Below are 25,662 nucleotides of genomic sequence, written 5' to 3' on the forward strand. Positions count from 1 at the left end.
TTTGTTTCTGCATAAAGTAATTTTATTTTGAGATTTTCTGTTTGGATTTTCCTCTTTTTTTTTTTTTTTAGTTAGTTAGATGTGAGAATTTAGGTAAATGGTATTGAAAAGAAGTGAATTCCGAAGAAAATAGTCTGCTGAAAATTGTGAAATAATATCCTGTTTTGAACCTACGTGCTTGGATTTTGAGTACCACTTTCCGTTACAAGCGGTGTTTTAATGTCCGGTTTGTGAACAATACATGTTTACATATTTGCTGTAAATATTTCATTTTAGGTACATATCTAATTACTTTAGATCATCAAAGTTGTTCTTACGTTATTAATATTTTCGTATTTTTTTTCCAGAGTTCTTTAATCCATGACGAATTATGAGTTTTATCGAAGGTGTAGGAGATGAAGTAGTAGGTTTTGCTGTTACTTTACTAATATTAGTTTTGTGTGCCATTGTCCACTTTTTTCGTAATGCAAATCCGTGGTTTATCCGCGACATTCCCGCCGTTTCACCTGAAGTTACCGCAGCTGCTTCTGAACAGGTAATTATTGTTTACATATTTCATGAAATTAACATGGCTCTTCTTAAGTTTTGGGGATATACAGAAGAATTTAATGGTTCTTGTTAATTGTTAATAATAGTTCAGATACTGACATACTATTTTATAACTGTCTTTCGATGTAATAATAAATTTTTAATTTTTCCCACCCTTAATATTGTGTATATATTCACTGTAATCGCTAAAATGTATCTGCATTACAACCCATAATGTTGCCAAAAAATATTCCTTTAGCGACACAGGTATGAATGTAGCATCTCTGCATATAGCTTTCCACTTCTTCAGACATTTTCACCAGTATTACTACAAATTATGATCCCTCTTGCTAAAATTTGAGTGTTTTAGCATGGCAGTGAACTGCATATTGCAGTTTTGATAGTCTTCAGCAAAATCTCAGGCTTAGCTTTCTGTATTCATAATACATACATAATTTGCTATGTTTAAAGACACCATATGCCTCCTTTTTCTTCTACATGTTATGATTTTGAAGCCAAAGCTATGCACTTTGCTGAATTTTTGCATTTTTCTGATTTTTCTTTTTTTGAAAGCAGATCACCGTGTGCATGAGGGCAAAAGGGAAAGGAAGGAAGTGGATGAGTAGCACTAGCTGCATTGTTAAAATAAATGTTGAGCTACCTTGATAAATGTTTCTCTCCAAAGTCAGCAGTGTGTTCATGACTTTTCACTGGGGATGCAGATAATCAGAAAGTACCTAATAAATTATCAGTGGATGTTTTGCGTGGCTCTTATCCAGTTGTGCTAAGGGTGAAATGGGCAAGGCTTTGCTGATATACTGAATTATGTTTTTACAAGTAACCTTTAATATGAATCTTTGGGGGGGGGGAATTCTCTGCCCTGGGCTAGCTAAGTAACACTACGATCAGCTGTGGTTGAATTTTTAAAAATGAATTACTCTTTATTTTCATGTTGATCGTGATTAAATCTCTAATTTTCATCATGAAATGTTGGTCATACTTATAGAATCAGCAAACAGTACTTGCATGTTAATGCAACCACCTTAGTAGAAGTGGCCAAATTTTCAGAATGTGTCAAGCTCTGGCAGCCATGTGCATAACCATTCTTCTGCAACCAAGGTCATAACAATTGTTTCAGTTAACAACGCCATTTTCATATGCATTCTTTTTCATTGTATTCCAAGTTCAAATGGTTTTTATAAACAAATCATGATATTTTTGGCTTTAGTTTAAAATATGAGCTTATGGAATTTGCCAGCAATGGAAGAAATTGCCGAAAATTTTCTAAAGCACTGTGCACTTTGAGAGAAGAATGATGCAAAAAAATTTGAAGAATGTTAAGTGTTTTTTTTAATCCTTATTTAGTTATTCAGATTTGTATGTTAAATTGCCAAAGCATGTTTTTCTTTTCACATGTGGATAATGATTACTGACAATAAATATTGATAGTTTTGAAATCTTTATTAAAAAAAAGCAGGAAAACTGCCAACTTATATCCGATAAATAGCTCTTAACGTTTTATCTGTAAAAAAGCGCCAAACTGCAGCAAGGTGGTTGCATTAATATGCAAGTATCCAATAAACATATACGTGAGAAATATGTTTCCAAATTAGCCTTTCCATCCTAAAAAAGAACAGTTGAATTTGTTGTTACTCTTCTGTTATCAGGATTAGATTCAGAAATATATGCCTTCTTGTATGCTTATGTATGTACATACATATACTGTGCATGCATATACATGTGCTGTGCATATACATATACTGTGCATGCATATACATGTGCTGTGCATGTACATATACTGTGCATGCATATACATACATATACTGCATGTATACATATATTTCTGAATCTGGTCCTGATAACGGAAGAGTAGCAATTTGTTTTATGTTTTAAGCCTGCCCTTCCTGAATTTGAGTTTCTTAAAATCAGTAAAGATTTGGGTGCTTTATGATTATCTACATATCATGAAAAAGCTGCCAACTTATTGGCTATTATATGAATTGGTAAAAGTTGTTTGTTTAGCTACATCTGTCTTAACTGTGCATTTAGTACTACCTTTTATTTTACATTCTTCCATGCATACTTGTTGAAGGGAATTAGACCAGTCAACACATGTTGGATGATAATTTAAATTCTTTAAAGAATTTCACTGGTGCATAGTTTCTACAACATTAACTGAAATATATAATAATAAATAAAGCAAGCAAAGAAAAATGTGAAGTAAATACAGCTGTGTTCAAAATAGTTTGATTCTCATTCTAACATTTTGCTTTCAGTTTTTGATATTGCATTTCCACAAAATTCGGTCTTTCAAGGAGCATAACTTCATCAAATGAGAATTTTCACATTCTCTGTAATTGGACAAAATACCATATTTTTGAAGAATTTCAATGGTTTCTTTCATATCAGCTTATAAATTCCATCGTCCATTATAATTCATTCTGAACAAAAAAAAAAAAAAAAAAAAAAAAAAAAAAATGCAAGAAGAGCTCGGCAAAAAGACACATATATATGAAGCATATAAATCTAAATGCACTCAAAAACATGTTTGAGTACATAATTCAGTATTGCTGCATGATAGATTGGTTGTTGTTACACATATATTTCAAGATATGCCAAAAACATGGCAGTTTTACCGCATATTGAAACTATGGATGAGAATAAGCAGAAAGCATCAAAATTCAAGTGTTTTAGGAGAAAGAACTCAAGTTTACTTAATTAATTGGTTGTTTAGTCATTCAGTTTTTATGATAGTAATGTTTTTCTTGCCAGTGGAGTAGCGAGCATAACTGGCGCCCCCTTCCCTCCCAAAAAAAACACAGCGATATGATGAAAATCTTATTTGGAGACCATTTGCTGCCCCTTTGCGAGCGGCGGCCGGGGCATCATACACCCCCTTGCCCCCCTCGTTACGCCCCTGTTTCTTGCATAATTTTAGCTTTCAGCTGTTATTTCACCAGCATTAGGCTGACATGTGATTCTTTTAGTTGTTAAATATCCAATAATTTCAAAACTTCAACTGGCATGCTATCTCTTACACATAGTGCGAATGGCAAAGAACTGTTATATATCAGAAATATAAAAGCTTTGAAGAAATGTGTTAATTATTAAGTGAACAATAATTTTATTAACATGTCATGCTTATATCTGTTCAGAAAGTTCTCAGAAATATATTCTCATACATGTTAAACTTGTAATACAGTACAAAGTCTTTAATCCGGACTCATCGGGACTTCAGCAAATACGGATTAGGGTTTCTTCCGGATTATAGATCATCAATTTAAATCTGGTAAGATGGCATGCAGAAATTACAAAATTAAAAATATGAAACTGTAATTTATGAAATAAAGATCAATTATGATCTAAAGGGTATCAAAATTTAAAAAAAAAAAAAAAAAAAAAAGCTTAATATTTATTTGTTTACTTTATTAAACATTTCTTTCAATGTAAGTTGTTTAAGTTGCTTCGTTTTATGTGCTAATGCTTTCTCTTTAAATCCATAAACGGACATAATTTCTTGTTCAGTTCCGCTGTTCAAGTCCTGTAATTGCTGTGCCAAGAATACCGACTAATTTGTCAATCAAAATGTTTTTGTTTTCACTAACCTGTCACTTTCTTCATGCCTTTATCCATTTTTTGCAGCAATTCCACTTTTTGTTTGGTGGACATCGAAACATGCTTTCACTTTGTAGACCCTTTGGCAGCTCCAGAATCGGAAACTCTTTTTGACATAATCGAAAGTTCAAGCTTACTTTTTATAAAATTGCTCTAACAGTCTGCAAAAAATAATAAGCCGGATCCAATTAGAAGATTAAGGAACAATGCAATCTGCAACATTAACTGAAATATATAAATAGATAATTTTAGCCTAGCTTATACTGTTTGTTATACATTAAACATGCATGCGTAAAGGTATTATGCACATGCGTAAACTCTATGCATGCGCAGAAAGTTTGGAGCTTTGAGATCCGTATTATAGATCATTCCGGATATGGATGTCCGGATTAAAGACTTTGTACTGTATTTTATCTGTTAGAGAGCATTAGTGTGTATTAAAAAATGTATGAAGTGACATTATTTAAGATGGCATAGTTTGTTGTAATGCAAACACAAAGTATCTTTCAACCATCCAGTATCATGTTACATTTGAGCAAGAAAGGATCCAGTTTCTGCAATCAAACTACATCACTATCATGTCATAACCACCATCTTATCTGTCTGATTTCACATGCTATGACCCCTTTGTTTCATCTTATCAGCACATTCCTGTGGGTTTGTAAGGATCTTGATAACCAAATAAACGCTGTCACCACAAAGTTTGAATAACAGAATCTACCTTGCAAGAGCTCCTTTGCACCAGTGGTATGGTAGTCGACTGCCATGTAACAGACCCAGAATCAAATCTGAAGGTGATTATAATCTTCAAGGACATACTAATCTTGTGTTCTACTGCATATCTTAGACGTGATAATAGATGACAACACGAGCAAGCAACCACAAACTAAGCAAGCTTATGACACCACAAGATCACTACAGGGTCAAGGTTTTCAGACAATTCAAACTATTTGAAAAGAATAGGTAGCCAGTTTGCAGAAATATCAACAAAGACATTCTCCCAGTACTTCCACAAATGCAGGACCATTGTAGCAAATGTTTTTAGGGATGCTGCAGTAAAAGCTTCACTATCCAGAAAGCTTGAGGCATGCCAAATTCCAGATAATTGATCGTATGAAAAATGAAATTCATAGGAGAAAAGCCAATTGAGTAGAAAAAATTCCTGGTTTAACATTGTAAAAACAATCATTTTATGTGTTATCAACTTAAATATCAAACACCTCCATATAGATTATGAATGAGATTTCAAAAGTGGGCATTTGAGACATAAGCGCCTGAATAAAACATGATATTCGATTGTGAAATTTCATTAAAATTGGTGAAGATTTCGCAAAACTTGCACCAGCCCTTCCAACAGAAGTTTGAGCGAACAGATCATTCTTTATTTAACTAATCAACATATACAAGTTACAGACATATGTAAACGCAACGTATTAATTTTATTTAAAATGTATTTTCACAATTGGCAACAACAGTTTTTTTCAGAACGATAATAACTTGAACTGTAATATTTTTTGAGCAGTAATGTTGACGGTAATGTTTCTGAATAAAGCAAGTATTTAACAATTAATGTTTGACGGAATGTGTTTTTAATAAAGGAACTAATTAAATGCTAACATTTCAGAAGTGGGATAAATCACAAATATTACTTCTACTAACATTAGAAGAAACAGAATGATTTACATTACTACTTCTGATTTCTGCTTCTATTTTCAATTTTTCAAATTCAAACCTGAAATGGAAAATATTAAGGAACTTGAATGAAAAGTTCTCCATCTCTATCGGAACTCAAACATGGAGTTTTACTTGCAGGAATGCAAGCATAATTTGGTATTGTGAATTTTTCTCTGTCATACATGTGCAGAGCTATTCCATAAAGCAATTCATATTACAGATGTGCTTCTTAGGCAGAAGGTGAAGGAATAAAATTATTATTTCTCAGATTAACTCATGCAAAAGTGTTGTTAGACTTTGTCTTGTTAGACGTTCATTTGCATAACTATAAAATCTTATGCATGTAAACAGCTACACGTTTAGATTCCCAGAATACTAAGCTTTGTAAATAGAAAACGGTTTCTTGTCGACACATCAGCTGTAATAGTGTTAAAAGCTCCTTTATGATACTCAAGGCGACATGTCAAAGGGCAAACATAAGATAATACGAAGTAGTTGCGTTTCGTATCAATAAATACTAATCTATGCTTTCCTTTTATGCCATTATCCCTAATTTGTTTTTCTGAATTTTAAGTACTGCGTAATTTTTAAATTGGTATTGCTGATTTCACTTAGCATTTGATCATTGAAAAGTTTTGAAAAAATATTTTTCACAGCTGCTGTATTAAAGTATAGACTTGAGTATTTAGCCTTTATATGGAATGTTTTATGAAAGCATGCATGGTTTTATATAATCAAAGGAATTAGAATGTGAAATGTCATTTGAACTAAGTATCAGACCTTGAGCAAATGTATTTCCTTTTCACTTAAGCACTAGGAGGTAACTCATATATTATAATATGTTTTTAATCGGGCATAAGATTTATATTATTTCTACAAAGACATTTTAAAATGAGAAAACTAGAATTATTATCTAGATTTAACAACGTATTGCCTTAACGCACGCTAAGCCTAAACTGAATGCGGAAGCTCGCCAAAACTGAAAGTAGAAAGGTACGTGAATTTATAAACTTTATGTTATGTCTAAGTATTAAACGGAAAGAACTTGAGTATAATTATTGTATCATTATTTGAAAATTGAAGTCTAAGATGGCTTATTTGGCAAGAGGCAAGAAATGTGACTTAAAAGAACTTGCTTTGGAACTTGATGTAGATGTCCCTTCTGATATTAAAATTGTAGGCTTAAGAGATATGATTTTGAATAGTAAGAATTATAATGAAGACTTTACTAAACAAATGCTAGATAGAATTATAAATTATCGTTTAGACAGGGAAAAGTTAGAAATTTTAGAAAAAGATAAGCAAAGAGCATTTGAAATGGAAATTATAGAAAGAGATAAGCAAAGAACTTTTGAACTTGAAAAATTGAAAATAGAAGCAGAAATCAGAAGTAGTAATGTAAATGATTCTGTTTCTTCTAATGTTAGTAGAAGTAATATTTGTGATATGAGTAAATTAATGCATAAGTATGATTTGAATGAAGGTGATATAAGTTTTTATTTAGTTTTATTTGAGAGACAGGCACGACGTATTGGGTTAGAAGAACAAAACTAGGTTTCTCAGCTGTTGGGTCTATTGCCTTATGAAATAACTTAATTAATTGCCCGTGAATCAGAAGAGAAAGCTAACAACTATAAGCACGTTAAACAACTGCTACTGAGAAAATTTAAGTTAAGCCCTGAACAGTTTCGGCAAAAGTTCGTTGATCATGTTAAAACGTTGCGTAATATGTGGAAGGACTTCACGTTTGAATTAAAAAATTATTTTGAAGAGTGGCTTGCTGGATTAAGTGTAGCAGATTTTGACTCTTTAAAACAACTTATTATTACTGATCAATTAAAGAAGAGGGTCCCCACTACTATCCAAGACCATTTCATTGATGATTGGTCTAAATTCATTAATCCTGAAGAGTTGGCTGAAAAACTAGATGAATATGAAAATATTCGGGCAGGGATAAAAGTACTTCAAGTAAAAAATAAAACTTTTAGGCATAATTCAAAGCTCAAATCTGGTTCTAAATTTTATGAAGGATCCTATAATCAGTATTCAAGACAAAGAAATGTTAACGATTCCATGCAGACAGATGGTAATTTCAAAGTGGGTTTTAAAAACAGTTTTGATAATAAATACAATCTGAGAGATAAATTTTATAAAATGGACGAAAGGGAATATAATTCTGGCATCCGCAATGAAAAGGGTGAGCCGAAATGCTTCAATTGTAATGATTATGGACATATAGCGACGGATTGTCCACAGCCTAAAAAAGAAATTATTTGCAGGAAATGTAATGAAAAAGGTCATACTTTTAAAAAGTGTACGTCTAAGAATCCAGACTTGACAAATGTTAAAAATAATTTATCCGTGAACCAGAATTCAGGTGTTTCACCAGCTGTATATTTAAAGTATGCTCGCATCAATATTGGAGAAGAAATTACTGCAATCATAGATACGGGTTGTAGTTCGTGTTTATTGAAACAGTCTGCGGCTAAAAGACTGAATCTTATTATAAAACCTGATGTGGAGGAATTGTTTGGTTTGGGGAACCAGAATAAACCAGCCGCTAGAACATTGGGAAAAGTAACTGTTAACTTAGAGATTGATAATGTAAAGGAAAAGACATTACAGTTCTCATTGTAGGAGATGAAACGCAACCATGCGACTTATTAGTTGGTCGAACATGGATTGATTTACCACATATTGCATACGCCAAGATAGGTAATACCTTGCACATATGCTATGCTAATGACTGCCCATTTTCACCGTTGCAAAATGATAGCAACACTCCACGAATTAAACTGAAGGCTTCCCAAGAAACTCAAATCAAAAGTAATATGGTTAATTTCATGAAAGTTAAAACTGATGAAATAAATAATGGTTATGTTTTAATAAGTGGATCGGAAGATGAGTTAGGCTCATTATTGGAAGTAATACAGGGAGAAACAGTGATACCAGTCATTAACTACAGCGATCGAAAACTAATTTTGAAAGAGAATCAATGTATCGGTAGAGCGGAAGTAGCAGAATTAGTTGAACCAAGTTCAGATCAGAAAACTGAAAATTCAAGTCAAAAGGAAATACTGATAATAAATGAAATTAAGAAGTTTAGGAGACCGATTACTTTAGAAGAAATTAAAGTTAATAACAATATTACGCCAGAGAGAAAACAGGAAGTTTTACATTTGATAAATGAGTATCGAGATTGTTTTGCATTAAATATGGAGGAATTAGGGTGTACAAACTTAACAAAAATGGATATTAAAGAAATTGAAGGGAGTAAGCCTATTTGCATGAAGTCTTATAAAACCAATGCCGAAGAGCGTGCTTCTATAAAGAAGATAATAAATGAATGGAAGAAATATGGAATTGTTACTGAAACAAGATCTCAGTATGCTAGTCCAGTTTTACTTGTAAAGAAAAAAACAAGTGAATTACGATTAGTGATAGATTATAGAAAGTTGAATTCGCAAACTGTTAAAGATAAATTTCCACTCTCTAGGATAGATGATCTTCTTGAATGTCTTAGTGAGTGTAAAGTTTTCACTACATTGGACTTAGCTCATGGATATTTGCAGATTCCTTTAACTGAAGAAGTGAAACTGAAAACAGCTTTCATCACTCTAGATGATACTGGTCAATTTGAACGTATGATCTTTGGGTTAGCTAATGCACCTGCAGAATTTCAGAGACTTATGAATCAAGTTTTAGGTCCATTGCTTAATAAAGAAGTATTGTGCTATTTGGACGACATATTAATTCTGGCTAAATCTTGAGAAGAAATGATGGAAAAACTTAGGAAAGTGTTTGATAGATTGAGAGAAGCAATGCTGACATTGAAACTGACAAAATGCGAATTTGGAAAAGATGAAGTTGAGTATTTGGGATTTTAATAAAATCAAATGGTATGCAACCTGGACCAAGAAAAGTACGAGCCATATTAAACTTTCCTAAACCAACCAATGAACATGAAGTTAAACAATTTTTAGGTCTTACAAGTTTCTTTAGAAGGTTTGTACCGAAATACGCAGAGAAAGCTGAGCCGCTAACGAGACTGACGAGGAAGGATGAAACATTTCGTTGGAACAAAGATCAGCAAGAAGCATTCAGTACTTTAAAGGATCATTTAACTAATGAACCAATACTAGCATTATATAATCCCGAAGCAGAGACTGAAGTGCACACACACGCGAGCAACAAAGGGCTGGCAGGAATGCTGTTGCAAAAAGGTGAAGATAGAAAGTGGCATTTAGTTTATTGTGTGAGTAAAGGAACAACAGAAAAGAATTATCATTCAGGCAAATTAGAATTAATGGCTATAGTTTGGACTTTGACACGACTTGGACAATTTTTAATTGGAATCCGATTTACGGTAATTACAGACTGCCAAGCTTTAGTTTATTTAAACGCGAAGAAAACTTCAAATCCTCTGATAGCAAGGTAGAGTAATCTAATCCAGGAATACAATCTTGAAATAAAGCACAGACAAGGTAAAAAAATGAGTCACATAGATGCATTGAGCCGATCGCCAGTTGATCAGCCAGAAGAAACTTTAGACTCTATAATTGAAAACAACTTGGAAGTTTGTTTAACGCTAATGATAGATGAACAAATTCTTATGATTCAGCATTCAGATCCAGAATTACGCAAATTAATAGACATTTTAAAGAAAAAGATAAATGATAGAACGAATGCAGAGAAATACGTAACTGAAAATTACGTCTTGAAGAATAATCGATTGTTTCGTAAAGTAAAAGATCAAGAAAAGGAGAAATTGTTATATGTCATACCTAAATCGATGAGAAAAGGTATTGTAGTAAAATTTCATGATCTTTTGGGACATTTTTCAGCAGACAGAACTGTTGCCAAAATCAAGGAATCATACTGGTTTAAAGGAATGAAACGATATGTTATGCGTCACATTTCGATGTGTTTCGAATGCCTAGTAAAAAAAAATGGCCTAGTGGTAAGAAACAAGGAGTACTGCATCCAATTAGACCTGGTAGAAGACCTTTTGCAATTATACATATAGATCATTTAGGACCATTCGTAAAAAGTTCAAGAAGAAATACAGAATTATTTGTAATAATTGATAATTTTACAAGATTTACACGCTTATATCCTATGAAAAGTACTGCAACCAAGTATGTGTTAGTTGCATTGAAGAGTTTTGTAGATGATTTTGGGTTACCAGAAAAAATTATCAGCGATAGAGGAACATGTTTCACAGGGAAGGAATTTCGAGAGTACTGTCAAAATAATGGAATCAGTCATACACTCAATTCAACTCAACATCCAAGTGGTAATGGAATGGTGGAAAGAGCAAATCGAACAATTTTGGTTACGATTAAAACGAGTATGGAAAACCGAATCAGAGAGACTGGGACAAAAAGATTAAGGAATGCGAAAGAAATCTAAACAATATGATAAATAAGACTACAAATAAAACTCCTTTCGAAATGCTTCATGGTTATTCACCAAAATTTAACATTGATGAGGATGATTACAGATGAAGATGCAAATGAATGGGAGAATCCAGTAATCTTACAAAATGAAGCTAAAAAGAGAATTGAAGATATGCAGATGAAAATGAAAGCAAATTATGACAAGAAGAAAAGCAATTCTTTAACATTCGAACGAGGAGAAATAGTAGTTATGAGAAGAGTACCTAAATCAACTGGATAATCAACCAAAACACAACAAAAGTATCGAGGACCTTTGGTAGTTACAGAAGTTTTACCAAGTGATACCTATAGAGTGACTCGATTAGAAGAGAAGGTGAAAGGACATTTCTTTAGTACGACAGCTCATGTGAGCCAATTAAAGTCATGGCAGTGTCAAGCTGAATCAGAAGAAGATGATGGTGATGACATTAGTGTTACTGGGGATAACGATAACACTCCGCATATTACTAAAACTAGGACACGGAAAAAGAATAGAAAACGACGCTGAATCTATATGACAGCTAAAGACTTTCGAACTATAAACATTAATATTACAGATTTAATTTTTTTAAATATAAGTTCTTAATGTTCCAAGGTCGTAACTAAGTCAGGATGCCCGAATGTAAATGCAACGTATTAATTTTATTTAAAATGTATTTTCACGATTGGCAACAACAGTTTTTTTCAGAACGATAATAACTTGAACTGTAATGTTTCTTGAGCAGTAATGTTGACGGTAACGTTTCTGAATAAAGCAAGTATTTAACAATTAATGTTTGACGGAATGTGTTTTTAATAAAGGAACTAATTAAATGCTAACACATATGTATAAAAAATGTAATTCTCTTGTCATAATTTTTCACATTGCACAGCTAGTGTTTATCCATTTTCAATAAGTTGTACTTCTCTTGATGTCAGAATCCCTTAAATTTGAAAATACATGCACAAAGATAAATCCCAAATTTTAATAATTTTGTTACAAAATGCAACTGAAAAACAGATAAGCAACAGTTAGATAATAAACGATATAGTTAACTTATATAATTTATTATCGAACTTAAACTGGCTTATTGAGAATTAATTATATGAAGCTGAAATGTTATGTCACGCTTAATCTACTAAACTGCATTGCTTGGCGATGGTTTGTTTCATTTGGATCGTAGTTCTATTTATACTTTATAGTAGAAAGGTACAAATATCTTATTTGCTCAATTGTATGGAAAAAAAGTTCTAAAATTAAAAAATATTCCATTACTTGAGTTTTCCAGTTATTTAGGCTACTGGGTACTTTTCCATTTCGCCGGCGCAAATCTCGCCAATCTGACTTTGTCGGCGACAACATACAGTATACACATAAAAAGTATTAACAAATGTTAGTTCTAAGAAATTTTTATTTTTGAAGGCATAAACATTTTAATATGGTTTATAATTTTGTAAAAAGCCAATAAATAAAGACAATAAATTTGTAAAAAGACATTAAGAATTTACTATGCTATCATGGTTCAACATCCTGATTCGCCGGTTCGTATAACGTGACCCCAAGTGATCTCATCTCACGTAAACTACGATACAAAAATATAATTCTCTCAGTAATTATCTACATTAATTTGAAGTTAAATCTTAATTTTGAATACAAGTTTAAATGCAAGAATTATTTCAATTCGTACGAATAGCTTACTGAGAAGTTATATAAAACCGTAGTGCTTTACTTCGCTAGTGCATTGTCATTACAATTGATAAATTTAACACTTGATTTTGCATTTCTATATTTTCGCCTTCGGGTGAGTGGTGAAATTGCATCCTAATTGACTTAATTACCGCGAATGCTCTTGGGGCATAAAATTTGATTATCTTTGTAAATATTCTATGCAGTTGTATGCCAGTATTGAAAGAAACAATCAATCTGGTAAGAAATGGCTGCAACTTGTTTTGAAAATGAAGTGTAAAAGGTTACCAGCGAAGCTATTCCCTTTGGCAGTAGTTGTACCATTATTGGCGACTTTATCGTTTGCGCCGGCAAAACGGAAAAGTACCGGCTACTGTACTTGGAAGGTGACTAGGTAATAATGTTTACATTTCAAACAGATCTGCTTTGCAAACATTTTCCATAAACTTTTTGTTATAGCTAAAAATAAGTTACTTTTTAAAAAGGATTAAGTTAATAAAATTTTGTTCTATTTTAGATCATCTGAAAACATATTGGTTTAGATTTTTCTCTTTATTGTTATCCAGTAATTTTGGAGAAATATCAATTCATTTAGGTTGACTCAAAGTCTCTTTGAGAAGATAAAGGGGAGGAATATTCTGAAATTTTATCTCCTTTCATTCAAAACTGAGAGAGAAAAGAAAAAAGCATTTAACCTTTGTGTGTTTTTCCTTACACAAGTAACTGAGTCCTTTAATTTTTTCCTCCTGTCCATAACTAAACGTAAACTGTCCGTAACTAAAGACATGAAATCAAATATTATCATTTCAATAAGTAAATTTCATATCTTCACATACAATAGCTGGCAACATCATTACCAATAGAGGGTCCAGCCTCGGGAGGTATAGCCGAAAAGCTCATAAAAGACACTTTTATACAAATCTAACAGGACAACTGGAATGAAGATGACACAGCATGTTTCACGTAGACATCTTCCAAAAGATTAGTCTCAAAAGGATCAAGGCTGACCACTTCTTGTTACAAGCTTACTCCAATCATGGCAAATGTTTTAGCTTACTCCTAAAAAGTTCCTAAAAAGAAATGTTACCTGCCCTTCTGGGCAACGGGAAGTCAGGCAGATGCTCTACATAACATTCTCGACTGCCCATGCATGGCAGCCTATAGGCTCAAGCACCATTCCAAACACCGACATATTCTGCTCAGTACACTTTTTATCAACTTCTACTACTTAAAAGGGATCCAGTGGCGTAGCTAGGGTGGGGCAAGGGGGGACATCCGTCCCCAGGCGCAGCATCCAAGGGGCGCCAAATTGATGGTACACATTTCAGAATGAAATGTTTTCCATTCTTGGAACACAGAAAAGGGCGCAAAATCCTTAGGTGTTCCCGGGCGCTTAACACCTTAGCCACGTCTCTGAAGGGATCAAAGCTATCATGGCACATATCAATCATGTGCTATTCTTCAAGTCAGTGCCTGGGAAAAGATTATGTAGGCTGCAATCAGGATTTTTGAAATATTTGTTTAAATGGACAAATGTTTACAAAAAAGGAAAAAAATGAAGAAACACATAAAAAGGCAACCTAATTGCTGTAAAAAGAATGCTAGATTTATGGTTAAGATGATATTTCAAACTGGTACTACCTAAATCAATTAGTGGAACCACTAGAGCAGGGGATCCCAACCTTTTTCCTCCTTAAAGCACATTCTAGAATATCTTTTGGATAGTGGGCACCATTTGCTTTTTCAAGGTAAATTTATAGTTGGAGAGTTAATAATACATGCACATAACAAAAGAGATCAATTGCATTTCGCTTTGCACTGGTATCTATGTTGGATGCAATTTCTGTGACAAATAAATATAAAATGAGAAAACTTTCATATAGAATTTTATTGAAAACTAAAACATTTTTATTGTGATCCCACAGTGACGGGCACATGTTAAATGATTGGTGGGCGCCATGGCGTCCATGGGCATAGGGTTGGGAACCCCTTCACTAGAGTAATAAACCACTATGCTCCTTTTATTAAATAAGTGGAAAACTCTCTGTGTGGTTTTAATTTATGGTGGAGTAATGTCAGCAAATGCCGTCTCCACTATTTAGCTTTGAACAGTTCATATTAAATATATGATTTTTATATTTTAATAGTATCTTGAATTTCTATGAATTAATATTTAAACTAGTATGCCTGTCATAACTATTTAAATTCAAACTGCTTCAAATGTTAAAACTGAAAATCTGACTATAAAAATCTGATTGCAGTATATTAACTTTTCATTACTTTCCTCCCAGAATACCAATGAATCAGAATCTGGAAATGAAGAAAGTTCCCAAGAAAATGATATCACAGAGGTAAATATAGCTACAGAGATGACTGCTTCAACAGCCAATCATGTTTCAGAAGTTACTAGAGATAAAAGTGAACAAGGAACAGACACAGAGGATAAAAATACAGAAAAACAAAGTAGCTCAGAAAACACAGAAACAGCAGGCATTTATCCGGATCTTCCATGTTCTGATTTGCCTTCTGCACCTCCAGAGGAAATTTCTACTGAAACAGAAGAAAGAGCTTCCTCAGAGTCCAGAGAAATTCGAATACGCCTGAAATATTTAGATGATACAGAAAGAATAGTAAGATCAGATCCCACAGTACAAATAGGAGATTTTAAAAGGTATATGATTTAAATCTGTCTGGAGAATACAGAAAAAAAACAAAGTATGCATTTTGCACATTTAGAATGTCTAGAAAGATGACCTATTTAAAAATATTTGGATACTTAAATAATTGGCATATCTTTGAGACTAAAATGTGTTTAAAAAAGTAATAATTATGAAGTTTGAGAGGTAAATATTTCATAAGTGTGTTACACAAAATTTTTTCTACCGAGAAGTAAATAATAAACATTTTTGATTAACTAACAAAAATATGAATATGTAATTTGGAATCTTTAAATGCAAAACAGTGGAAGAATTTTTATTTTTGGGAGCGAAAAATTCAAAATAAAGTTCTTTCAGTAATTATGACATAAGGAATATAAACTGCAGTTGTAATTATCTGACCTAAACTCTATTTCTTACACGTTGCATTGTTTCACTATTAACTTTGATTAAAAATTATTGCTATAAAATCCTATCAAAATTACTATAATTATTGTATGCAAAAAATATATAATAGTTTAAAACGAGTTGTAACAAAATTTTTCTGTATATTTTATGAATGAATTTTGTTATCAAAGAAAATTTCTACTATTATTAGTTAGCTATTATTTTTACTATTTATCTGTAATCATGTAATAATCATAGCTTGATTCATTAGAAAATATAGTTATCTTTACGTAAATCATGATTTGATTTCATTCTTTTAGCTGAATAGTTGTGTTGTAAACTTAGCACCATAGAAGTCCAGTAATCTGGCACATTCAACAACTTTGCAGGCATGTTTGCTGCGCGGCAGTGCTGCTTAGTTTGGCCATTTTAGAAAAGGCTCGGCAATTGATTTATATCTTTTTGCTATTGTTAGTTAAATATATAATACAAATGTCATCATATGAAGTCTGTGTCATATGACATCAAATGAGATATGTTCAAAATACTTCTGAACTTCATTTTTTCATGGATTTATGGATTATTCAACTGCACCATTTCCTCATTGACTGATGCATCATTCCCAGTGTTGCTTCCATTTCATGTATGAATCCCATAGTTAATCCAAGATCTGGAAAAAGTGTGTAGGAAAAGGTTAGGAGAATACAGAGGCTCATATTGTCTCTGTTTTGGTGCAGAAATGATGAATTAAAAGTGATGCATTTGCATATTATAAAAAAAAAAAAGATTTACTTATTCACAGTTAAGTTTTTTCTTAGTTTTTCAACATTTCAAGACAAGACCACACTATTTGCCCTTCCAGCAAAAATTTGTGGTGAATAACACCCTCAATGTCAAAAAAAGACAACATCATTTTGACTTCTGATCTGATCTGTCATACTCTTGGCCATGGATTTCTTTCCTAACCCATAGGAAGATTGATCTTCCCATGAGTTTCTTTTCTAACCCATAGGAAGATTGGTCTTTTGTTTCAATATCAAAGTCATAAGCCCTTATTTCAATGCTAGTAATTATTCGTTTTATGAAATCTTTGTTCTTGTTTGCACAATTCTTAAGTTCTTGCTGAACTGTCTTTCTGATCCTGAGCCAGCAGATGAGGGATGAATTTTGTAGCAATCAATGCATTCCAGTTTCTCAGTCAAGATGTGATGACATGATCCAATAGAAATGCAATCTTCAATGCTTTTTTATATAATAAATTGCCGATTTGAATGCATGATTTTACAAATTTCAGCCTCATCAGTTGATAGATACCATAAATAGAAACCATTGGTTGATTGTTAATCATTTTTGAATTACCTAAGCCATTCATAACTGCATATAAATATTTAATGGTGATTTGTAAAAATTTATTTCAAATTTGATAGGTTTCTTTAAATTTCTTTCAGAGTTTAATGCAAAATTTTATATTGATATGCTCTTCATGAAATTGGTTGATTTTGAAAATCGCAGAATAGAAACAACATAAAATTAACAAAGCGACCTAATACAATGATTAATCAAAATTTAAATGTGTAGCAGTAAGAAGAATCTTATTAAAATTACTGATATGCAATGTCAACTGCCAGATATAGCTGTTAAATCACTTTAGCACACTATTAAAGTTATGGAACTTTTTTTAACAGACCTGATATACAAGTTAAAATTAAAATTTTTGTAAACATCAAAAATCTATATTTAAAGTTCTAGTAAATATAAAGATATCATATTGGCCACATACTAGCTATCAAATATTGAGCTATTTGGGCTCTCAGATGTGAAATTTATTTAATTTTATGTGAAGCATTACCAAAATTAGCAAGCAGTGTTTGTACAACATATTAAATGTACAGAAAGTTATTACTAATATATAAATGTAAGTAGAAATAAATAGTATGGAATGTTCAGAAGAACCAAGAGAAGGTAATTAAATTTTAATTGCATGTAGTTAAAAATTTAGTTTGTTGTGAAAAAGCCCATTAACACTTTGCGGGCTGCGCATTTATCGAAGCGCGGTTACGCTGCCACCGGTTCACATAGGTTCCACTGCTCGCCAACGGTGGTATTTACGTAATTTTTCGAAACATAAGTAGTTGGTATATAATTATTATTGAAGAAAGCACTAAAATAACTGTTATGCTATTTCTATTCCAATTATATTTTTTAATTAGTACTAAAATGTTTTATTTAAAAAATTTAACTCCTAGGATCCACAGTTCTTTTTAGTATGATAATTCTGAAAACATTTTCCAGCATGCAGAGAAACGTTGCAGGAAGAACACATGTATGCAGTTGAACTTCTTTTCTTGGCGGCAGTGCAGACTTTACAGGCCCTTCGCGGGTTTTTTTCATTCTCCCATTACCACTAATATGTGTTATTCTATGTTTTCTCATGTTCGTAGTAAGTCTGCCTGGTGGATCAAACCTTGGCGATCTTTTATCACATTGAGCAGCCGATCTTGATTGTTGCTCCTGTTGATTCCCATTTTATTTGTCCTTTTAGCTCTATTTATTAAACATCACTTTCTTTGCACTTAACCACATAATATTTAACAACAAAATCTTTAAAAGCAGCATATCTTTGGAATTCCCAATAGAGTGTTTGTTAAATGTTGCTGTTTTTTTTTTTTTTTTTTTTTTTTTTTTTTTTTTTTTTTTTTTTTTACATTTTCTATACTAATTGCTGCATTATTTCTTTAAAAACAGCACATAGCAAAAACATTTTGTAGCAGCATCCTTTTATTTAAAAAGGGATTTGACACAAGAGTGAAATGGACACAAAATTGAGGCTAATGCATTTAATTGCTTCATAACAAGAGCTCATCTATATAATGAGCTTATTCTTGTTGCATTAGGCATAATTCTAAGAATGCATTTAATGTTTAGTATGTTTTTCTCTATCACATACATATTTAAATAATTTTGAGAAATTTTTTGATTATTTCAAAATAAATTTTTCACAAAAACCTCTTCAGAGCCTCAAGCAAAGTATGACTTCTGGTTTATCATTTAAGACCAAATCTAATATCTAGTTCCTACTGATACAACAAAAGTACTTAAATACTTAAAAATGGAAAAGTTTTGGATTATATTTTAATAAGAAAACCATTATGGGCTTCAAGTAAAATGCCTAAAATACCATTTCCAGTTGGCCACTAAAAAATGTTATGAGGTTCATATAAAGTACTAGTTTTACCTAAAATCTAATCAATAATATATATGAGTACAGAAAGCTTAGATATGGAAAATGGTATTTTTTCAAAATTTAGTACAAGAGTTGTTGTGGGGATTCTAATTCTTATGTATTCACTGGAAACTCACCATTGAATTTTTAAATCAAAAACATTATCTCCTTACCTATGTATATAGGTTAGCATGGAGTAAAAATATATAAAATTGCCCAATTAATGCTCTTTGATCATTCTTGTTTTAAAAAAGGGGCAAACAATTTATTTTATAATGGGTGAAAATTTGAAAGCTTTATAATATATGCATTTTTAGATGTTGAAATTTTAAAATAAAGGATTGAAAAAGTATTACATGATTTATTGTATTACAAAGATTGTACCTAATGGAAGAAAATTAATATTTTGCCCCATAAGTACATAAGAAACATACATAGTTAGGGTAAATGTATGATTTATATAATAAATATTCTTTTGTACAAATAAATTAAAATATTTCAATATGGAATATACCCATCTCTGGGTAAATGCAGGCTTTAGCACCTTCTTTCCATGCTATTGGTTAAATTGTCAGATATTTTATTCTGGAGTAAAAGCCACATATCATGATCTTCCCTTTGCAGCTTTAAGGATCTTTAAGGAGGAGGCAGAGCACATAATCTCTTTTAATGTGGCCTAATATATGCTTGATTAGATTAGAATCTGATTAATTGAGCTACCCAGTCCATTTGCTGAATATTCTGCTTATGTTTTAATTATGCTTATAAGGGCTTGGGAAAGACAGACAGTAATCATTCATAAAAACAAAGGAAACTGCCAGTTGAAATAATATATAAGTTTTACATAAGAATCAATGTTGTCATGTCCCTGTATGTCTGAACTGTGACAAATTTCAAAGGAAACTCGTAGGCAGATATGACCACCTAAATTTATTTTCTGTGTAAACAAAGATACTGCCACCTTTGTAAATGAGTTTTCCAACAATTTTCAATTGGATATATTGTGTTCTTGGTTCACTCTTATTCTAGCATGATGTGAGCCACATTCTAGAGAGTATCTGGATTCATTTATTAAGAGCACCACTGCCATCAGCAAATAATCTGTGGTCTCATCCTTACGGTATAAGGTGTCATTTGTCTTCTTGAGACTACAAAATGATTGGCAACAAAGTGAGGCACCACTGTGCCTCGCTGTTTTCTAACAGGAAGAATCAAGAAATGGTCTTCAGAAAAAGATGTCCCCAATTAACAATCTTGATCTGGTCATCTTAACGCTGCACATGTGCTGATCCTATATATTCCTTAATGTTATACAAGTGCTGATATTTAATGAAGAGTCTGAATTATTTAGTCTGAGAAAGATACTGTAACTGATATTTAATCACATTACTAGCTTAACTTGTAACAGTCCTATTTCCATCCAGCCAGTTGCTTGCTGTCTTGGACAATCCAGCATATTATTTATCTGGGACACCTTTTAAAATATTTTACAGAAGGATTTTCCACAAACACAGATGCTTTTCTGAAAACAGTACCATAAAAGCAATCTGTTTGCATACATGAAACATCATCATCACACGATTTAGATACCAAAATTTCCAAAACAAATATTGGTATTTTTTCCATCTGTATACAGTTTTTATTATTTTTGCCATTTAATTTTTATAAATATTTGATGTATTTATCCTTTATTTTTAGAGTGGAATGGAAGAAAAATATTTACACATATTTGTATTGTGCATGACTACAATAGTGCTTGCATTAAGTTTATTTAGTGTCTTATAAAATGCTTTTCACAATGAAATATTAAACAATTAAAATATATATACAGTGAATTCTTAATAGAGATTATATGTTCTAATTTTTTATAAGAATTCAAATTTTCTTGAAATAATATTTTTATTGGATATTTACTGAAATACCTTTGTAATATTTTATAGCTACTTACAAAAACTTTTGTTCATCTTTTAGAACCCATTTTCCAGGTGATTTAGCAAGCAATAAAATAGTTCGCCTCATTTTTAGTGGACAACTTCTACGAGATAATCTAACACTTCATCATTATGGAATACAAGACAGATGTGTAATTCATGTTCAAGTCCTGCAAGAACAAGCCCAGAGCAATTCACCAATTAGTCAAAACACAGACTTAGATTTAAGTCATTTACTTTGGCCCTTGATATCTATTATCCTAGGAGTATGTTGGGTGATGTACTTCAAATATCCAGATTTTTTTAATGTTATGTCCTTGAGCTTATTGTTCCTATTCACAGGTGGCTTTGTTTATGTTTATAGCCATGTACAATAACAATGACCCTCCCCAAGAAAAATATAATTTTCTATAGAACTGTGCATTCTCAATTAAAGAACATTACAATTTTGCATTTAAAATAAGAAACATATTTGCCTAAGCTAGAATTGACTTATTCTTTCCACGATGACATGTATATGAACTTGTACCATATTTATAAATTCTATATTCTAAAGCTGTGTAAACTGATGAAAACTGTATTTTATTTAATCTAATATTGCAAATTGAACAGCCGAGAGAAAAGTGGGCACAATCACCACTAAGCATGAAATTCTGATTGTGAAATGTGTCAGTGAATGGTGGTTTTTCATATTATAAATAAAATTATACTTTAACAGCAAAAATAAATGCCAAATTTTTTTACTTAATTCTTCTACATACTAAGCAAAATGTATTTGATGATATCTTTTATACTGTACTTAGTATCAAAAAATCTTTTATCATGCACCTGTACTAGTATTCAAAATTAAAACAATATAAAATAATTTTAAAAAACATGTTACATTACGAACTTTAATATGTTACTAATATGGTATCTATATATACACAAATGAATATAAGTGGTGGCAGAAAAAACTTTTGAAATACAAATAGTGTTGTCTCACTAAAACCAGCTATAAGACTAAAATTTCTCTATGAAATTACTCTTATGAATAACAATACTTTGCTTCTCAGATCTGACATTATATGCTTTGGGAGACTCCAAAACAGTTTCGAAGTATTTATAAAAAGAAATACACTAATATATCTTCTTAAAATGTCTCAAACATGATGAATAAAATTCTTGTTGTCATTTCAATATTTAAATTAATTCTTCTTTAAATTGTATGTAAAGGTATGCAGTTATTGATACATTCCTTCCCATTATTTTACCAGATTTAAATTGGTTACATTCCTGAATACATTCATTCAATCAACTGCACCTTTAACTAAATGAATATTCTTTCAGTATCTGGTTCATTCTGAACACAGCAATTTGTTAATCCATGATTGATCTAACAAATATATTCCATTTAAATTCTTTTAGAGAAATTATGTCTGAGGCAACTCATTCTATTTATTCGCATCCTTTTTGATGCATCATATGCTGGGATATTTGATATAACTAAATGTATAATCTATACTGTTTATTATTTTTGGGCCATTACCAAACATGTTAAATATAATTTTGCACAGATCTCTCACATCTTCAGTGTCCTGAATTTATCAGAGGTATGTTTTTATTAAACAGAAATATCAGCCTTCTACTCTAGTGAATCTGTATTTTATTACTGTATTTGACAACCCAAATCTAAAATTTCTTTTACATTACTATTACAAAAAATATAAAATATGCATTATGTTCCCCTCAAAAAAGTGAAATTTAATAGCTTTCACCTATATTACTTCTTGTAAATGAGCTTATCTTTCTTATTGCTCTAATTTTGAATACTAGTTTGAAGTATGAAACTATCAGACATGTTCTTTTTGGGAATTTACATAAAGCACATCCTTCCTGTATATATTCAGAATAATTCTCTTATTATTTATGTAGCCTTTATTTATATTTTGGAATTACAATTAAGTATTTCACTGATAAATATGAATCCATACTTATACTTTCATCAGATACTTATAAAAATATAAGGTTTAACATTTTTATCAAATTTTCATACTAATGCACTGTTAATAAATATATTTTCAAGTGTATGTATATATAAATAATATTTTTTATTTTCATTCGATGTAATTTTTTTTTTTGCATGATTGAGTACAAATCTCAATAATTAAACAAAATTTTATTAAATGTTGCTTTCTATTTATTTAGTAACATACTCTGTATATAAAGTTCATAAGAATTGCAGATGTTATTTAAATTATAAATATCTAAATCATATAGTTTCAGTAAAATCAGGTTGCAAAATTTTTAAACAATACTTTGTGCACAGTATAAAACTTGTAAGTAAATTCTGTTTAACAGAGATTTTTCTTTTAAGTACATTAAAAAAAAAAAAAAATTATTCCAGAGTATGTCTTTATGAAGCAACTACAGGTTACATTTCTTTATACTGTGACAATTCATAAAAGCTTAAATATGAACTACAAATTATTTGTGCAAAAAATAAATGAATTAGAATTATGACTAGTAAATATTCTTGAATAATTATAATTGCTCTAAAAACAAGAAAATCAAAAATGAAATTGAATACATTTCATCTAACAAAGAGAGGGAAAAAAAGGTATAAACTCCCTTAATATAAACATCATCTAAGTTTTACATTTAATATAATAAAAATTCTCATACTTTCAAGAAATTTGGTGTTTCAGGAATGTGTTTTAGTCCATAAAAACATTTAGGTATTCATCCTATCAGGATTATAGGTTTACATTTTAAAAATAAAAACACATTAATATCTTGAGTAATTGATTTTCTACAGTATATACCTAAAAAGTGAACAAATAAATAAGAATTAGATATATTCATTTTAATTTCCTAAAACATTAAAAAACTAAGTCATCCTTTCTCCCAAAACAATGTATTACTATTACTGCAAATACTTATAAACTAATTTTGACTGATCTATTTCCTTTTTTTTAAAAAAAAAAAAAGAAAAATATTTTAATGTTTAACAGGTTTTTACTTATTAAAAAATTCTACTTCTCTTTCTCTCAGATTAGGAATAATTTTAAAATTTAATACAATTTATGCACATATAAAAATTATAATTTAACAAACTTTATGAAATTCAAACACACACAAAGCACTTTGGGTATATATTTATATCCAAAGTGCCAATACCATATATTTATACACTGTTATTTGTGAAAATTAAGACAACATACAAGAAACATGCAAATAAATACCTTACATACAATGCAGAGCACAGTAGTATGCAAATAATTTGAAGTTAAGACTGACAGCATAAACATGGGCTAAGTTCTCTTTAAACTGCCATATTAGCCAGTGAACCGCAAACTGCCATATTAGGCTTTGACTACTAACAGGACATATTCACTCTTACAAAAAAAAAACGACGTACCGAGAAGATATAAAGCAAATTGGACACAAATTGATATGCATACAATTTTCAACAGAAAATGAAAAATTTTACATTTTGATTGTCAATGAATGAACAGTTGCCACTACAGCGCATCTGATCTGCATTCATACCATTCATAGACGGCTCACAGAAAGGGGGCTGAGGTCATGACACACCTTGCACCGACTACCATTGACCTCTGTACAATGTCAAGCCTGTCTGCAGTGGTGTCGGGCTCATTCGCACTGGAATGTCACTGATTGGAGAAGAATAGTCTTCAGTGATGAGTCCCGCTTTGAACTAAGCCCCAATGACCAGTGAAGGCGAGTCTGGAGACGCCCCGGACAGCGGTGTGATACCAATCTGTCTTCCGGCAGACAGGCCGACAACCAGGAGTGATGGTCTGAGGTGTCATTTCATTTCATAGTAGGCCTCCTTTGGTTGTCATCCGTCGCAACCTTACAGCACAGCGGTACGTCGACGAAGTTCTAAGGCCCGTTGTGTTGCCCTTCATGTCACACCATCCTCGGCTTACATTTCAGCAAGATAATGCCCTCCCCCACATTGCACATGTTTCTACTGCTTGCCGAACTCTACCTTGACCAGCAAGTTTGCCAGATCTCTCTCCTATTGAGCACGTTTGGAGGATTATGGGAAGGGCCCTCCAACCAGCTCGAGATGTTGATGATCTAACGCACCAGTTGGACAGAATTTGGCACGATATCCCTCAGGAGGGCATCCACAACCTCTATCAATCGATGCCAAGCCAAATAACTGCTTGTATAAGGGCCAGAGGTGGACAAACACGTTACTGACTTTTTCACTTCATTAAGCTCTATCACTACAACATAGAGTCCGACCTTCAGCAAACCTTGTCAGTAGTCAACGCGCGAACGACATTTTTACAACTTTGAAAATGTGCGCGTAGCGTATGTTGTAATTAACCATTCATTAATTTTAAATTAATAATTAATTGTAATCAATTTTATTACATTTAAAATCCATATACATATAAAACTGAATAATTAAAAATATACCTTGTAAATTATATGCACATTTAATTAGAAATTTTCTTTTAACTCCTCAAGCATTCACTAATAAAAAGTACTTCAAATCACTACTAATCATAGAAAAAATCAGAAG

The 25,662-nt window shown here is 31.6% G+C and overlaps 2 protein-coding genes across 3 annotated transcripts in view; one reads left to right on the forward strand and one right to left on the reverse strand.

The window, feature by feature from the left end:
* The first annotated feature begins 86 nt into the window (after positions 1 to 86).
* On the forward strand, positions 87 to 21,847 carry LOC118192382 (transmembrane and ubiquitin-like domain-containing protein 1). 2 transcript variants are annotated; one of them, XM_035363331.2, is made up of 4 exons: positions 87 to 226; positions 348 to 535; positions 15,213 to 15,592; positions 21,160 to 21,847. In XM_035363331.2, the coding sequence occupies exons 2-4, from the start codon at positions 371 to 373 to the stop codon at positions 21,494 to 21,496; spliced, it is 882 nt and encodes a 293-aa protein (XP_035219222.2). In that variant the 5' UTR covers positions 87 to 226; positions 348 to 370; the 3' UTR covers positions 21,497 to 21,847. The 2 variants fall into 2 exon arrangements, with proteins under 2 accessions (XP_035219222.2, XP_035219221.2); XM_035363330.2 differs by having other exon boundaries at positions 103 to 258.
* Positions 21,848 to 23,260: 1,413 nt separating this feature from the next.
* Positions 23,261 to 25,662, reverse strand: part of Vha14-1 (V-type proton ATPase subunit Vha14-1) — a 32,700-nt gene continuing 30,298 nt past the window's right edge. Inside the window, exon 7 of the mRNA XM_035363332.2 lies at positions 23,261 to 23,923. The gene's annotated coding sequence lies outside the window, so the exon portion shown is untranslated. The remainder of the gene's footprint in view (positions 23,924 to 25,662) is intronic.

The sequence above is a fragment of the Stegodyphus dumicola genome, chromosome 2 (genome assembly GCF_044657685.1).
Source record: "Stegodyphus dumicola isolate Sdum_Otavi_A_Nest chromosome 2, ASM4465768v1".
NCBI lineage: Eukaryota > Metazoa > Arthropoda > Arachnida > Araneae > Eresidae > Stegodyphus > Stegodyphus dumicola.

What these genes read in the sequence shown, in the direction of transcription:
- LOC118192382 (XM_035363331.2), top strand. Translation starts at nt 371, where the DNA reads ATGAGTTTTATCGAAGGTGTAGGAGATGAAGTAGTAGGTTTTGCTGTT. An exon ending in CCGCAGCTGCTTCTGAACAG is followed by an intron (nt 536 to 15,212) that starts GTAATTATTGTT and finishes CTTTCCTCCCAG; the next exon opens with AATACCAATGAATCAGAATC. An exon ending in CAAATAGGAGATTTTAAAAG is followed by an intron (nt 15,593 to 21,159) that starts GTATATGATTTA and finishes TTCATCTTTTAG; the next exon opens with AACCCATTTTCCAGGTGATT.